The sequence below is a fragment of the Oculina patagonica genome, chromosome 13 (assembly GCF_052425735.1).
Source record: "Oculina patagonica isolate OP01 chromosome 13, crgOcupat, whole genome shotgun sequence".
NCBI lineage: Eukaryota > Metazoa > Cnidaria > Anthozoa > Scleractinia > Oculinidae > Oculina > Oculina patagonica.
In genome coordinates this window covers 34,519,272-34,536,655 of record NC_135770.1, presented here as the reverse complement: position 1 = coordinate 34,536,655, position 17,384 = coordinate 34,519,272, and the positions used below count along the sequence as shown (strand labels likewise).

General features: G+C 38.0%; 3 protein-coding genes and 1 pseudogene across 7 annotated transcripts in view; all 4 read left to right on the top strand.

The window, feature by feature from the left end:
* Window positions 1-4,973, top strand: part of LOC144635232 (uncharacterized) — a 41,828-nt gene extending 36,855 nt beyond the window's left edge. Inside the window, exon 3 of one of the 2 annotated variants that reach the window (XM_078494323.1) lies at window positions 4,858-4,973. The gene's annotated coding sequence lies outside the window, so the exon portion shown is untranslated. Of the gene's footprint in view, window positions 1-4,823 lie in introns of both variants that reach the window. The other variant, XM_078494320.1, reaches the window with a different exon arrangement.
* LOC144635228 (uncharacterized) overlaps window positions 1-14,350 on the top strand; it is a 106,755-nt pseudogene extending 92,405 nt beyond the window's left edge. The window contains exons 2-3 of the transcript XR_013567335.1: window positions 10,557-11,366; window positions 13,982-14,350. The product of XR_013567335.1 is annotated as an uncharacterized LOC144635228 (transcript). The remainder of the gene's footprint in view (window positions 1-10,556; window positions 11,367-13,981) is intronic.
* Window positions 1-17,384, top strand: part of LOC144635242 (uncharacterized) — a 110,940-nt gene that overhangs the window by 86,401 nt on the left and 7,155 nt on the right. The window contains exon 1 of one of the 3 annotated variants that reach the window (XM_078494338.1): window positions 14,623-16,439. The exons of the other annotated variants lie outside the window; for them this stretch is intronic. The gene's annotated coding sequence lies outside the window, so the exon portion shown is untranslated. Of the gene's footprint in view, window positions 1-14,622; window positions 16,440-17,384 lie in introns of those variants that run through there. 3 annotated transcript variants of the gene reach the window in all.
* On the top strand, window positions 1,713-4,016 carry LOC144635266 (uncharacterized). The gene is made up of 2 exons (XM_078494370.1): window positions 1,713-2,283; window positions 3,703-4,016. Exons 1-2 carry the CDS (start codon window positions 1,728-1,730, stop codon window positions 4,014-4,016), a joined length of 870 nt encoding a protein of 289 aa, XP_078350496.1. The 5' UTR covers window positions 1,713-1,727.

Here is a 17,384-nt window from a genome sequence, read left to right as displayed (position 1 = left end):
ACTAATTTTATAAACACATTTATTTTTGCGGTCTGCGGTCGTCTTCAAAAACACCAATTATGACGTCACAAGTTTTTATTTCCGAGAATTTTCCGACAATTTTTCCGAGCACTCTACGATTATGAAGGCCTAAAAAAACATTTTTCAACTTGCAATTTCTCTGCGATGCAATGTCCGATTACTTTGAAACTTTGGGATATGTTTATTTGGCTCTTAATAAACACGTGGGCAAAAAAGAACAAAAATCGAAATTTCTGTCCATTTGACCTTTAAGCGAAGGCATTTGACTGTAAGAAACTAAGTAAAATCCTACTTACTTCCTCCAGACCTCTTCAGTCACTTAGGCCGCCGGCCGAATTAACTACCGAACCACCTCATGGAAATTAAGAGCAAATATTAAATCTAATTGTATAAGTATACCTTTCACTAGTCATTATCGTCAGTATTTTCAGCACCAGGCGACGCAAAAGGCCTCAGAACTCTCACTACTTTCAATATAATGATTTTCAATTATTTCGGCATTATTAAGTACATTAAAGGAGCTACGTCACGGGGATTTTACAGATTTTTGGTCTAAACTATTCTGAAATTAGTGACGGTAGGCAACTTAACCCATGAAAAACATTATCTTTGATCATCTAACCTTAATTTGCGGATAGAAATCAAGCTACGGCTATAAATATCGATTTTTTTGAAGACGCGCGGAAACAACTTGAAACGTTTATCCTTAGTTTTTCAAGTTGCAATCCATTTCCATCCGAGCCATCCGCAGCCAAAGACGCTCGTTAACAGTTTAAGAGCTCTTGTATAGCAATTGTTATAAAAATGGACTATTGTGTCAAGGTTTCATGCGACACAAATATATATTTTGGCTGTTTAAAAATCTAGTAAAATTCGTGACAAAGCCCTTTTAATCTTCATACATAATCCGAGCTCGCGCGAACTGTATACCGACAACTGTATACCGACAGCTTGTAGAATTTACATTAGTATACTAGCAGAATTTTGCTAATTAACAATTAGACGGCAAGCTCGAGGTTTCTACCGGCTGATAGTTGGCGAAGCCCCGAGCCAACTATCAAAAGCCGGTAGAAACCGAGAGCGAGCCGTCTAATTGTTTTAGCATAACCCAGCTGCCGATCTATTAAACGTAAAATATAGCTAGAGTTGATTTTTTGAATGTTTTGTTGATAAAATTCCGCAAAAAGCCGAGCGCGCGCACCAAGAGCAGTCTAACGATCGATAGAAGGCACCTGTGTAGCCAATCAGATTGCGCGATTTGCAATAGACGGCAGCTGGGTTATGTTAATAATCCAAAATAGGTGCCTGTATATAACCAAGCAGATTTGCGAAGCCACTGCACTGTCCTGGGTTGTGCTATCGAAACACGTTCATAGGCTGTCACGCTATTGTGCGTGACTGTTATGCTAAAACACACCTGCACACCACCTTGGATAAAACACATGCAAACAAAATTCAATGTATTTAAATACGCTTGGCTGCACTCTCACTCTCTGATTCTCAAGTGATCAACTTTTCAGTTCTTACGTACGGTACAGTCAAACAATCTGTAAAATAATTCTTCCGTTGTCAGAAAAGACTGAAACATGAGCGATCAAGCTCCTGGCAGATCAGATCAGCTACGAACCCAAGGCTTTGTGGAACCGTGCGAAATCTTTCAACGAGAAGCGACCAGAGTTCGCCAGAAGTAGGAAACTATCGACTCGATGTCGAAGAAATTAGAACATGTTCACTTCTCCTCGACTGTAAATCTTAATGTTGGCGGCCACCTCTTCAAAACAAGCGTTCAAACGCTGACCAAAGATCCAAATTCGATGCTGGCGGCCATGTTTTCAGGAAGATTTGAAATGAAACCTTCTGAAGATGGCTCGTTCTTTATCGACCGAGATGGAACTCACTTTAGGTTTATACTCAATTATTTGCGCACCGGAAAGTTAACTTTACCAGAAGGGGCAACATTTCTCAAGGAACTTGAGGAAGAAGCTGAATTTTATCAAATTCAAGGGATACTGGACGAGCTGAAGCCTAAAACACCCGAACATTTCGAAGAATCGGAGATTCTGACGAATGATGAGCATCGAAGCGTGTTGAAAGGTTGGCTTCCACGTCAGGACGGCAAATGGCGTCTTCTGTTCCGAGCTTCTCGAGATGGCTTCGCAGCTGCAACGTTTCACTCCAAATGTGATAACAAAGGAGCCACGATCACCATTGTAAAAAGTGGAAACAACATTTTTGGAGGATTCACAGAGGTGCCGTGGAAAAGTAAGTTTACTCATTGATCGACTTGAACTGCCTGAACTGTAATCAGGTTTAAAATCATCGATCCAATAAGGCTTTAGGGCTATCAGAATTTACAAAGTAGTCAGTATAAAATGCAGAATGCATGCTGCCAAGAGAAAATGAGGGTCTGTCCCCTTATTCTCTCTTGATGCTGCGGATTGTAGACTGCATCAGGGCGTAACCAGACATTTGCCATAGACGAGGCAAGATCTTGCTAGTGGGTTCTTGGGACATGCCCTTCATAAAATTTTGAAATCTAGAAGCTATGAATCTCTTTCAGAGACATTTTTCATGAGGCATTTCTTGAGCAAAATCAGTCTTGTTCGACTGGGTATTATTTTCCCAACAAAACGTATTTTGTTTTTAATTTTGGGTAAAAATTTAGACGATTTCCTCTTGCTAGTCACGGCCCTGTGCATACTCTGAATAAAATGCAGGCTAGGCATAAAATGCAGACTGCACCAAAAACTATCACTTCACCTGTTAGTGTACTGGAGGAGCGAATAAAGCCAAATTGACTGAAGAAAGGTGCTATTTAGCTACAAATTAACCCAGAAGGTCCTGTTTTCTCCTCATAAAAATAGTTATGTATACAAATGCCCAAAATAGACCCCAGTCTATTTCTTTAAAAAGCGTCAACACTGAAGTGGGGAACGGGGGAGGGGGGCAGCGGGGTCTGAACCTCTCGCTTCCCCCTACTTTTTACTTCCGGTTCCTACCATTTTCTGTAGTGGTTTCCGCCTCTTTGTCACATTCCTATTGCAGCATATTACGAAATTGTGCGAAAATTTTCTCAGTTTCTCCCGGTTCCTGCTACCTTGGGAAACCCGGTTGCCGCCCTCTCTTCTCCCGCCTCCCGTACCCATTCCGCCCCCTATTCTTCCGGGCTCCCCCCTCCTTCCCCTCGAAAGTTACTACAGTTAATTTTCACTCTGTAGCTAATTAAGATAGTGTGTGACTAACCATCGACATCGACCAAAAAACCAAACGCCTGACACATGACTTGAGGAAAAACCCACTTGTTCACACCCTATCAAATTGAATTAAATCGATTTGGGCACGGTACTTTCGTTACGTTTCGCCTGGCGATATACATGTATCAGTCTAGTTAGGTCTCGTCTTGGTTATTTTGGGATGTACGTCATCTCGTCAAAATTCAACCCATCTTGTCTTCCATTTCGCCAAGAGAAAGAAAATGCTATTTTACAATGTTGATGTGTAGGAACCCTTAGGGACCCAAATCCGGTGACAGTAGTAGCCCAACCTATTGTAAGTTTCCTATTTCTGGTAATGATTTTTGTTGAAGAATAATTGTGGGTTTGGTATCAAATACGATGTAAATAACATGACAACCGGAGTGTCCTGAATATGCTTAAATGTGAAGCTTCGTCTCGTCAACAGGTCAGAGAGGATACACAGCATGCAGAGACGCGTTCTTGTTCAGTATGGTCAACCCGCATGGTCTGGGACCAACTAAAATGCGACTTAGGAATGAACGCCAACAATATGCCATCTCCTTTCATAGCAGCAGAGGACCAACGTTTGGTGCAGGGTTCGACTTACTCATATCAGATAATGCAAACACAAATATTTCAAGTTACAGTAATCTCGGCGACACGTATGAATGTCCTCCTGGTCAGCAAAGCACATTCTTCACGGGAGGTCCAAGTTTTACTGTGACAAATTACGAAGTATTTGCTCTCCAAATGTACTAGTACGATGGATTCTCAGTTAAGGTGAAACGTGGAAGTTGCACGTGGCATTGGTAGGGTTGAGTAAAAACAATAAAGTTTACATTAAATCTTTGTCTTTCTCTCTATTTTCAAGTACTTCGATGGAGCAGTACTTTCAAGCGTTTAGCAAGGAGACAGTATAATCAGTATTTGCCGCGCTATCTTCGGTAAAAGAAGAATTTTTTGTGAAGTTTGTTTTTGCGTTGTGAATGCTGTGCGCTTGTATCCGCCGTCGTAAACTTTCGTGGCGATGTTTTGCCAAAAATTCTGCTTTCTACCCATTGCCGATAATTCCTGTTGTATCGCTTCATTAGCCCATATTTTAGATAAACATTTGGTCTCAAAGAAGCTCATAGAAGGCCCAATTTTGAAGCTTTTAGGCATTCGCCTCCTCACCGCATGGCCGCCATTGCTAACGTGTTTAGTCAAGTTCGATCATGAACGGAATAATCATGTTTCAATCATAATTTGCGCAATGCACTGCCTGATGTGCACACTTTTTACAACGAAACATGTTTCATTCGTGATCAGACTAATCATGTTTCAGCCTAGTGTGAACACAGCTTTAGAAAGCCAGTCTGATATTCGCTTTCAGAATTAATGAACTCTAACCTCATCGTTTTTAATTAAAAACCGGGTTTCTCCTATTATCCCTGGAATGATAACCGCCTACGTTTAGAAGTTTAGTGTCTCTCAGAAAATGTGTGTAATTGTCCAATCGCATTCTTGAGTATTGGAATTGAGTGTCTTGCATATACCATCTAACATCTCTTTTTCTTTTGTTCACAGCTTATCTTAACGTAACACACTTCTTTGTCTCAAGAATCTTCTGCAGTATCGTCACTTAATCCTAGTTTGTAGAAGAGGAGCGAGTGTTTATAATCATTCTTGCGTGTCTACCAAGACAGGAGAGCTTGAAACAAAAATTCGAAACTTGTTCGGTTTTTTTTATTTTTTTATTTTTTTTATAATGCAACTTTATTACACGCAACACTTATTACATAGGTACTACATATAAATACATATTTACAACGGGCTATTTACAAGAGACGTAATTTTTACATGTACACTTTCACAAGAAAAAAAAAATTGTTAATTATGAGGATAACTAATTGTGCCTACTTCTAAAATATAATTCTTACTTACAATACAACGCTAGAGTACAATACATTACGCTAATTACATTAATACAACGAGACACATTTTAAATAATTACTTACTAGAGTGAATTCGTGTAACCCGTTTTTTATATGCTAATGCGCCGTGTAATATTTTAATGAGCTGTATAGGAAAACAGAAAATTGCGGACAAATCGTAAGTCTTTGCATGTGGAAGTCAGGTTAAATTCAAGCATTTACCAATATGTAAAAACCAAAACAGATAACGGGGCTTAAAATTTATCATGCCTTGAATTGTCTTGCGATTTTAGATAAACATTTTATATTCAAGTATCAACATCGCGTAAACAAAAACAAATTAAACTTGACTGTAACTCAATTATGCGCGCGCAATCCAAGGGGAGCTTTAGCAAATCACGATGACAAACAACTTTTGTTTAGCAAACAAAAGGCTTAATGAGCAGGAAAATAGCTGTGCACGTGTTCTATTACTCTTGGCAAACTTCTTTCCCGTCTTCTGAAAAACAACAACGTGAAATGACTAAGGCCCCGTCCACACTGACCCGGGTAAATTTGAAAACGCATCTTTTTTTCTCCGGTTAGGCCAACCGTCCACACTGAAACGGCGTTTTCGGTCACCGAAAACGGAGCTTTTCAAAAACGCTCACCAATGAGCGTTTGGACTTGGAGCGTGAAATAGTGTATTTTTATATTTTATTGTAAATAATTTTAGAGGGCCACTGGTTTGTTAGTATTTTTTATGTTATTTTAGTGCTACCCTCGTTAAATAAAGACTTTACTTTTACTTTTACTTACTAATGAAGCGTATCGTTTTCAAATTTACCCGGGTTAATGTGGACGGAAAACATTTTACGCGGCGTTTTCAAATTTCTCCGTTTTCAAATTTACCCGGGTCAGTGTGGACGGGGCCTAAATCCTGCGTATTTTCAACCAGACCGCTAATTTTTCGATTTAGGTTGAACATGTTCTTAAAGTGCTTAAAGAAAGACACTTCCTGTTTATACTTATTTTCTGTATAACTATTAAAGTGATTTTTTGAGGTTTTCTGACCACTCGTGTATTGTTTTATTGTACACAAACATTAGAATATTGTACGACTCATATAAAAAACGGGTTATACGAATTCACTCTACTAACTTGAAATACGTAGCTTATTTGTAAAACAGTTCCTTTATTATTCTACATCTTGGATTACTAACACTTCGTCCCTAATAGCTTACAATACAAAACACTATTCACACTACGTTACTTACTTACTTACTGCAAACGACAATTAATTAAAGTGTTACACAAAAAAACAACAACAAAGAGAATGACATGCTACCGATGATGTGATAATTATTTAAAAGAAATCTTTCCACTTAAAATTAAAATGAGCGAGTTTATTTGCACGTAAGGCGATGTACTTTTCGAGATCTATTTTTTCTCGCACGTAGACGACAAAATCCGCAAATTGATATTTTTTGTCATTTTTAGCGCAGATGAACAGGAAAAACTTGCCAAAGAGTATAAGGTGGTTGATGGTTTGAAGCGAAGATGAGCCTTTTAGACGCCATATAATATTTCGTTTTCTGTCAAGGCTGTCACGCTATGCTCTTTGCATTGTGAGCGGTACCACTCGGTAAATTCGTTCCAGAAAGATACAACCAATGAACAGTGCACAAATAAATGAGAGATAGATTGCTCTGTATCAGGGCAAAATGGACAAGTAGGTGAATCGATAATTTGCATTTTGTACAGAAGACTATTCGTGTTTAGAATATTATGTATTAATATAAACTGAAACACAGATAATTTAACTTCTTTTGTTACAGCAAAGGGGAGTGAGTATATTTTGCGACGTTGCGATGGATCAAAACCGCACTTGATGAGTCTTTTTTTCTGCCGTAGGTGGAGGAAGATTTTTTCCATTAATCAACAGATGATATATGATTTTACACGTTAGGTTTTCTATAGTTGGCGTCGAGGAGGAGGGGTTTTCGGTTTGTGATTTTAAAAGCTCTTTCTAAGCACTTGGTATCGCAGATAAAAGCCCGTAGTATTGTAGAAAGTTGCAGTTTATATGGAATTTCTGTTGGAAGGACTGAAAAGACAGAAAGCGTTTTTTTGTTCATCTACGAGACTGGATACGCTTTTTATGCCGCCGATGTGCCAGTTTTGGAAGAACACTGACTTTTTATTTATTTTTATAAACTGATTATTCCATATAATTTGGTTTAATACGTCGCTCTTCGTCTTAGGTACATAATTGGATAAACTTGTTCCGTTTAGTAAATATGAAAATTAGAATATCGTATTCTAATGTTTTAGAAAATTGTCTATATGATCAGTAAAGGAGACAGTTTAATTGCTTCAGGTTTAAAATTTGACCACGTAATTTTTTTTATTCCATAATTGTGAAATTGTAACTAGGTTAGTAAATATACCGCATGTGTTGCCTCTGTGAAATTAAAATTGTCAAATTGGAAAAAAAAATAGTAGTTAACCCTTTACCACTGAATTAAAAGATAAGTATCGCGCGAAGTATAATTACAGGCGCATAATCGGAACTGCTGAAAACTGAAGGAAACATGGTAAGCAGATTTTGTAATAGCCTTTTTAGAAATAAAGAACACAACAAAGTTGCTAAACACAAAGCAAGTTGCCAATATCTATTTTGTCATTTCTTGTCCAAAATTCTCCTTAAACAAGCCTTCTTGACAACCACTCTTTCCCAGCCCCGGGTCCAAAGTTAACGGTAATTTCTGTTACAACTGTAGTTCTGGGGAATTCGTATTAAAGCTTCTGGGCCATTCGGTTTCCGTTTCAGATGTGTTAAATGGTTTCCTGGAATGCAATAAGAAAATTGTATTGATAATGATTGTTAACAAATTTTTGGGGTTTAAGTTCACTGCTGTGACTCAAGTAATGGTCATAGCAATTTTTCTTGGACAATTCTGTCCAAGGGGGAAAGGCGCAATTAGGTTAACCCTATGTGAAGCAACAACCCGTGAAACAAGGCCAGACTACAACACCGGGAATACTCCGTGCCCTACTCTTCGCGATAAGTGTTCCCAGTTCCCATTTTACTCCTTCAGGCCCCTCTGGTAAGTCTACAAACGCCATGAGTTTAGTTGTCTTGTGAAATAAACCCGACCAGGCAATGAGGAAGAGTCAGGTTTGGTGGGAATTTGAGCGTAAGGCTATTATATACTGTTAGCCCTTAGAAAAGATAAGATTTCCGTGGAGCTTGTTTTGCATTGACAGTTAATGTTGTTCAAAGACCTGTGATGGTGGGATCGGCTATTTACCGAGTTAGAGGTTGAGTTGAGTTTGAGTTGAGTTTGAGTTGAGTTTGAGTTAAGATTGAGTTAAGATTGAGTTACCGTATTTCCAGTGTCTTTTCCTTTTTTTACAATAGAAAGTTCAAAATCGAAGGTTCTCATTATATTTACTGAAATAATACTTAACATCTTACTGACAAATTTACACTATTTCGCGTTTTACGCTAAGAACAATTCAGCTCTCGTGTTTTGTTGCTTGCAAATCATTACCTTTTATCGCGGTGTTGACTACAAGCAGTCCATCATTAATTTTCTTTCAGAGATAGTTTTATTCAGGCTATTCGAGAAACGCGAGAGGAAGAAAATAGGAGAGGCTAACATAATATTTTTCTTTTGTCTCGCGCGTCGACTAGCTATGTTCAAACCGACATTTCAATTTTTGAAACCCTCTATCCACCAGCTACTAAACTATTTTTTTTAAAGGCAAATGGAGACCCGATTAGAAAAATTAGTCTTAGCTCAGGGGTTCTGGCTACAAAATTTAATTTTGTGATACGAAACTGATTTCACCATTATCCCGCAGTTTCTCTGTCTAGCCTTTCTTCGGGCTAATGCGAATTCTTTCCCACGGCAATCGCACGATCAGATCGGAATTCGTCTGAATGCCATGGTAACTCCACAATGGACAGAGAAATAATTCGCCTTTTCGAATTCTGGATATTTGGAGAACAACGTGTTTTAAGTGCGTTGAAGATCATTCTTATCATTTGTTTTGTCCATTACGGTCGATCATGGAGTCTATAAGTAGCGATTCGGATTGTGACTCTGTTGCCTCCTACGCTGATGTAGTCAAAGGGGAGTCTCTTTTTAGTTCTTCACCAGCGCGCCTTACCAACAGCTGTTGGTTTAAATTCCAAGTCGAAAGTGAAGAAGAAGCAATGCAAATTGCCTTAAAGAAATCTGCCAGTGATGCACAGGTAACTGTCCGTTTGCCGCATCGTTGGTTTTCTGATACGAGAAAAAGGAAAAGCCTATGTTTTATCTGCTTTAAAAATTTAGGATGACGAAATATCTGATGATGACAGCCTTGAAACCACAACCCCTGGATTTAAAGAAATCAGCAAGCCACGCGTGAAGGTAAAAACCTTTCGTTTCGAAAACGTTTATTTATAATTGTTTGCGGTTGTATAGGCATGTGCATAGGATTTGTCATAAAAGAAGTTAATAACTTTGAAGGTTGACGGCTTTCAGTCTGTAAGGCTAGTTTACACGGGCGATTTTTGTCGCGCTTCCCAGTGCAACTGTTGTCGCGCTCGAGCTCGCAGTGAAAATCGCAAGTGTAAAGTAGTGGCAATTTCGTAATGTTCAAAGCTTCTGCGATATCAGGGCGATAGAATTGCCGTCTGTTTACACTTGCAATTGCGCTTTCGTGCAATTTTCTTCGCGAGCTCGATCGTGACAAAAGTTGCACTGGGAAGCGCAGGAAAAAAAAATAGAAGGCCAGGTTCGGACCATCGGAAAGATTATGAGGGGGGGGGGGGGTGTGGTGGGTTAGGACACGAAATGAGGATAACATAATTCTCTAAAATACAAAAGTATCAGTTTTCTTGCTTATTTGGTCGTAAAAAGTGATTCGCATCTTAAATTAAACACTTTTTTAGCAAATACAAATGGAAAACGGTAACTCAATCTTAACTCAATCTTAACTCAATCTTAACTCAAACTCAACTCAAACTCAACTCAAACTCAACTCAACCTCTAACTCGGTCATTATCTTATCTCTGTGATGGTCATTTGTTTTCTGTTTCATTTTTTATCGTTTAATATGTTTAGTAAGTATTTTTCTTCTTCTAGCCAATATAAACCTGTCATCAGTTACAGTAATGCATACGCACATAAAAATCTTTCAAAACGTAAATCTTAGATACCAGTACAAACATTTTGATATATATTTTTTCATTTTTAAGGGGTGTTTATCTCAATTAACAAATTCTCGCACCAGACCACTTGACCACCAGACCACTCCATTGTTGCGCGTCACGCTATTGCACATAAAATCACGCAAATGACACGCTCGACTACACTTTCATTTTATCATGACTCACATGACCTGAGGCCAGGCTGGCTGTGTCTACAAACGTTGCTTGACTCGAGTCAGTAGAAGTTTTTCTTCCGTTGTTTGTCGGAAAGAAAGCCATGAGTAAGCAAAGTCTTGGGGGAAAAGATCAGCCACAAAACCAAGGCCTGGCGTATGCAGAAAATAAAATCAAAGAAGCGTGCGAGATCTTACAACAAGGAGCAGCAAGACTTCGCCAGGAGCGGGAAGCAATCAACTCCATGTCGATAAAACTGGATCATGTTCACTTTTCCTCGACCGTAAATCTGAATGTTGGCGGCCATCATTTCACAACAAGCGTTCAAACACTGACCAAAGATCCAAACTCGATGCTGGCGGCCATGTTTTCAGGAAAATTTGAAATGAAACCTTCTAAAGATGGCTCGTTCTTTATCGACCGAGATGGAACTCACTTCCAGTTTATACTCAATTATCTTCGCAATGGGAAGTTAACTTTGCCAAAAGGGGCAACATTTCTCGAGGAACTTGAGGAAGAAGCTGAATTTTATCAGATACAAGGAATCATTGACGAGTTGAGGTCTTCTGAACCGAGCAGAATTCAAGCAAGCAAGTAAACTTAACGAGGCATTTGAAGAATCGGAGATTCTGACGAATGATGAGCATCGAAGCGTGTTGAAAAGTTGGCTTCCACGTCAGGACGGCAAATGGCGTCTTCTGTTCCGAGCTTCTCGAGATGGCTTTGCAGCTGCAACATTTCACTCCAAATGTGATAACAAAGGACCCACGGTCACCATTGTGAAAAGTGGAAACAACATTTTTGGAGGCTTCACAGAGGTGTCGTGGACAAGCCCGGGTAAGTAATAGACGGTTCCCAAGGATTGATCAGTGAACAGAAACTTGGTCAAACTTTGCCCCGCAACCAAAACCAAACTCAGCGATCGCATGATAAACTGTAACAATTATTGAACTCAGTTGTTGCAAAATATCGTGATTTGCTAGTGTCTCGCAGGCAAATAACTGATCTGTTCACCACTGACAAATACAGTAAAAACCCGCGTATAAGAACCTAGAAATTAAGAACCTCCTGGCAGAAATTTGCTTCCTTAATACCCCAAAAGGTTCTTATATGTGGGGTTAAACTATTTTATTTATAATACAATAACTGTATTTTATCAAAAAGGATGTCTTTAGAGATCAAGAATTGCACAGGGAAGCTAAAAAATGCCAGTAAGTACCCCAAAATATAAGAACCTGTTTTGCCAAACTCTAAAAAAGCAGGTTCTTATACGCGGGTTTTTACTGTAACGCTCCACCTCTGACTCTCGACTTCTTGCATTCGATTGGGAAATCCGGATCTGGATTTTGAAATCCGGATTTCGGATTACCCAATAAAACACGAAATCTAAAAACGGATTTTGACGCACCGAAATCTTTCTCCGAAGTGGATTTCAATTAAGAAATCAGTAACCTTGGATTTTATGGATTTGTTATTTTTTCGTTTTTTGGGGGAAATCCAAAAATCTGTCCTCGTGAACACCGGTCTCTATTCCAATCCTCCAATTCTGCGTGTGCAATCCAATGGGGGGCTCTAGCAAACCACAATGGCAAGCAAGTTTTGTTTAGCAAACCAAAGGTTTATATTAATGAGCAGGAAAATCCGTGTACCTTTGTGCCAACCGATTTTCAATTGTGTAGGAAAATGAAATTGAAATGTATTTTCATTTTTCGTTTTTCTTCCGCGCTGTAAAAATGGAATTGAAGTCCCATTTTCAAAATCCATTTTTCGCCATGAAAAAGGACTTCCGACTTTCCTTTTCGTTTTTCAATTTTCTTTGCCTGGAGGAAAATAAAATTCGAATTCACTTCATGCTTTTCCTTTCTCGTTTTTAGCCAAAAAACCGATTTGAATTTTCGTTGTCGTTTCTTGTTTTCTTACGGAATTTGGAAAACAACTTTCAAAATTCGTTTTTCTTTTTTTCTTTTTCGACCAAACGCATTGAAACTGACAATCTTTGTTTTGGTGGTGGTGTTTCAAACAGTCAAAAAATACTTATGTGGGTATAACTACAATTTACTTCTTCATATGACAGTTTACTTTTTTGAGTTGCAAACATTTTTCCGTGCGCTGTGAGCACCTTCGTCGCTTTGTTTTCGCTTTATTATACCCACATAAGTATTCATGACTGTTATTCTAAATTTGGAACACATCCTTACCTCCGATACGGCGGCTCGTACTGCGATATCGAGCACTCCATCCGAAGTCGGCATTCTTTTCCTGATTCCTTGGTGATTTCAAAACCTTTCAACGCTTCATTAACTACAGCTAAGATAGATTCGGATATCGAGTCTTAATTTCAGTGACAAGCTCTTCATAAGTATGTCTCTGTTCGATAAGAAACCGTGGACAAAAGTCTTTATCAAGAGCATCTTCTAACGCCGCCATTTTGTTTCTTAAATATTCCCGCCAAAACAAAGATTGTCAGTTTCAATGCTTTTGGCCAAAAAGGAAAAACGAAAAACGAATATTAAATTCAGATGGTTTTCCAAATTCCATCCAAAAACTAGAAAACAAAAAGAAAATTCAAATCCGTTTTTTTAGATATAGAAAAACGAAAAACAAAAATCATAAAGTGAATTCGAATTTCGTTTTCCGTCGTGTAAGGAACATTTAAAAAAGAAAATGAAAGTCGGATGTCATTTTTCATTGGTGAAAAAAAAAACAAATTTTGAAAAAAGGACTTTAATTCCATTTTTACAGCGGGGAAGGAAAACGAAAAACGAAAATACCTTTGAATTTCATTTTCCTATGTAATTGAAAATCGGTTGGCACTAAGGTACACGCATTAGGAAAATAGCTGTGCACGTGCTTTATAACTCTTGACAAATCGTTCATTGCCGTAATCTAAAAAAACAACAACGTGAAATGACTGAATTCTGCGTATTTTGAACCAGACCGCTAATTTTTCGATTTTTTGTTTGGAACTAAACGTCAGCTTTCTGTCGATTTCACATTCGAATGCATTTTCAGTGCTTTGGTTCACCATTCTAGACTACGCCCTCACAGTTGCCGCATCATAGACCGCTGCTCACAAGAACAGCTTTGCAAATCCTTTTTAGGATTTCCCAAAAAGGATTTTGGTAAGTCAAAATCCGTTTTTGGATTTTGTGTTTAATTGGATTTCCCAATCGAATGCACTGTAAGTGGCTAGCTGCTGTCGACGTTGTGGACACGCCACATTTAGTTCAAGTTTATACGTTTTGATTTTGCATATCACGGCCTCGGACCTGGTTTAAATCTCGCCCAACAGAATACAAACAGAAACTTAACCGGAACGAGTACATAGTAACAGGATAGATTATCTGGGTTTACAGACAGATTATCTGAAGAACTCCAAACTCCTACCCCTACTGCCCAAACGCATTCTACCCAAATCTGAATATTGATGTGAATTATCTTCTCATTAACAGCTCAGGAAACGTGGATAACATGCAGAGACGCGTTTCTGTTTAGTATGGTCAACCCACATGGCCTGGGACCAACTAAAATGCCCCTTAAAAGTCAACAGAAACACAATGCCATCTGCTGTTATAGCCACTGTGCACCAACCTTTGGTGGAGGGTGCGAACTACGTATATCAAATAATGCAAACGTAAATACTTCGAGTTACAGTCATTATCTCGGCAGCACGTATGAATTTCCTTCAGGTCATCAGGATAAATTCTTCACAGGGGGTAAATATTTTGCTGTTACAGATTACGAAGTGTTTGGACTCCACGCGTGACAAAATAAAAGATGAGAGGGGATCAGTGCAGGTAACATTTGACTCTAGTTGATTCATCAAATACATGTAGGTGAACTGTGAAAGGTTGGCCTTTTCAATAGAGTAGGAATGCATGGGACATAGCCTTAAAAGAAATAACGCACTGTGATATCTTATAGTTAAAACAACAAAAAGCAGACCGAATGCAGAAAGTGTTTCTTTTTTGTTACGAAAAGTTAATTTACACGTGTTGTATTTAAAATCCAAGCCCTCATTTCTAGAACCTCCCGATAACTCAAACCAAAAGTCGTTTTTTATTGCTTTACTTAGTCGCGAACACTACAATTTTACCCCCGATTTCTCAAACTAATTTGTATTTTCCTTGGAGGTTTGAGAATTCAGGATGCGACTGTTCTTGCCACTTCAGAAAATTTCCTATCGTACCCTTTGTATCAATTTGATATATATTTCAACCACGATTTTATTTTTAACAGCTACCTTTCACGTAAATAGGTACTTAATTCTCACGGCCATATTTGATGTATTTTTTCTCTTGATCACAAATATTTACCGTCTAAATGGTTGTCCTTCTCTTTGTTCGTAGTCAGCTACCTTTTGCGTCACAAGAAAAATTTCTTTGGTCTCCTGATGATGTTACATTGGTTTACTGAGGAGGAATGATTCGTAAAAACGTTGAAGTGAGTCGGTTTGTGACTCACATTCCACTCTAGTATAGTTTGGTATATATAATTATTTTCCAAAAGTTTTTAGGATTTCGGGGATAATGACAATGAGTAAAACATGGCAAAAGATTTATTTAGTTCAACATATTAAAAGAGTCAAAGTGCACTTGTTTCATTCTCGTAATAGCCAGGAATTCTTTGATTTTCCGAAAGAATTTATAGTATATCCCGTAAGGATTTGTTTTGTTCTTTCAAGACCTGTCTGTATGATTTGTCAAGGGTCGGAGGCATCTTTAATTTCGCTAATGAAATTTATATATTTGTTAGCTAGTTCTGGTTTGAATTATTTCTTGCTTAATTTCGAAAACTAACACACCCGGTCGCCGTTTAGTTCAGTGTTGCGGCTCTGTGGACGAGAATTACAACCTGAAGTGATATCTCACTTATTTCATTTCTCGATCTGTTACAATTATAGCATACATCAGGGGCACCCATCGAGAATATAGTTCAAAACCACTTAAAGATAGCACCGTTGAACGTATTTTAGTATTTAAACGGTAGATATAGGCATATTTTTATCCCCTAAAAATTTTTTATCTGTTCGGATTTCCTAGCTGAAAGTCTAGTGATCCGAAAGTTATAGGGATCAAAACTTACCTTTTCGAAAATTCCAGCCAGAGAAAGGCTCCCGAAAATTCTAGGTGACCTTTTTAGAGTAAAAAATCCGTTAAAAATGAACAATTATACCATTTTTTAGATATTCGAAAATCCTAGGAAAGGCAGGCAAGCAAAAAAATTTACAATGAATGTTCCGAAAATTCTAGATCTCAAATCGTCTTCCGAACAGATATTTTAACGAAATATTCCGTTGGGTGCCCCTGATACATATATCTTCTGTTAAATGTTAACTTGTTCCGTGAGGAGACAAAACCGTACAACCCTCTGGCGCATGCAGATTAGTTTTAGTTCATGCTGTTCGATTCGTTGCATGGTGCATTTGTAATTGGAACGTTTTTAGGACCTCTCACGCATTCCAAAGGCGCTTGGCGCGCGCGCAAAAAACGTGGTAAACCCATCAAGATGAAAAATATAAAAATTCTTGGTTCTTTTGGTTTCTTCAAGTAGTTCCGGGTTACACGTCAATTTCAGAAATACATTCTCTTCTTTTATCGTAAATAGTTAAAATTTATGTAAAAAGGATGCACTTTTATTTCTGGACAACGTGTAATTAAAATCAGCCGATTGTTAAATATATTTGCATTACAACCTAATTTTAAAATTTTAGCTACATTTATGTTATCATTGTTATTTTATATTCTTCAATAAAACACCATTTTAATTTTTTTATTTCTGAATTGACGTTGTTGTGGTATATTTGGGATCACACTAAAATTGTATAAAATGGATGTCTTCCTTTTAGCGGATTGTAAACTGCATCTGTTACGAGTTCCTTTTTCTGAGCAAACGTCGTGCATATATATGGTATGTTTATTTTTTTCTTAATTTAAGACTCAGTTGTCACACCTGATCTGAAATAACTATCGAAAAATAAAACTATCGGTTATTTTTTTCATTTTTTTAAGGAATTAAGTTAATCCTCGATTAAAGTCTTTTGCATATATCGTAGATGGTTTTGCCACAAAAAAAAATTGTGTAATTTTTGAGAAACAAGAGCTCTTAGAGCTTAAAACTGCGCTGGTCAAGTGACCACTTTAGGGGAGTCATGTGGAGGGAACAAAAAATACACCCCCCCCCCCCCCTCTTATCCCCTCTACCTGCGTCAAACAGTGTTGCGACTGACAAATAAAATGGTAAGAAAACACTCTGTGTGACATTTCATGGTTGACTAGGTCCATCTGCAATTAATTATTTTTCTTATATGCTAATGCTGGCCGAATTTAATTTCCATCATCCTGGTCCATGAAGCCAAAATATCTATTACATCAGCATCCAGTGTTGTATAGAATTTCTGTTTAAACATTGAATAACTCGCTCCAAAAAATGGAATACTGAAGCAAATAATTAAATCAAATTTGAGAGGATGAGCTGGTTTGAGCTGAATGGGAATTCCCCGGGGAATTAAATTACCAATGACGCAAACTTTGCATGTCAGACTTCTGAATTTATCCTCTTGATGACCCAGCTTGTAAAATAGATAACGCTAAAAACCAAACAGTTCACACTTAACATACTTGGTTAAGTTCAAAGGATTTGTTAAGTTTCCTTTTGTAGCAGATGTATAGCTTTTAAAACATTGCGTGATTCTGGCCGATCGTCGTCAATGCCTTGTGAAAATGAAAGTGCAACGCTAGCACATTCCACAACACAAACGTAATGGTGTTTAAATAAATGTAAATTCTGGCCCGCTAAAGCGTATTTTTCTTTCATTGCATGGAATTTTAGTAATTTCTTTGATTTCAAAATCGA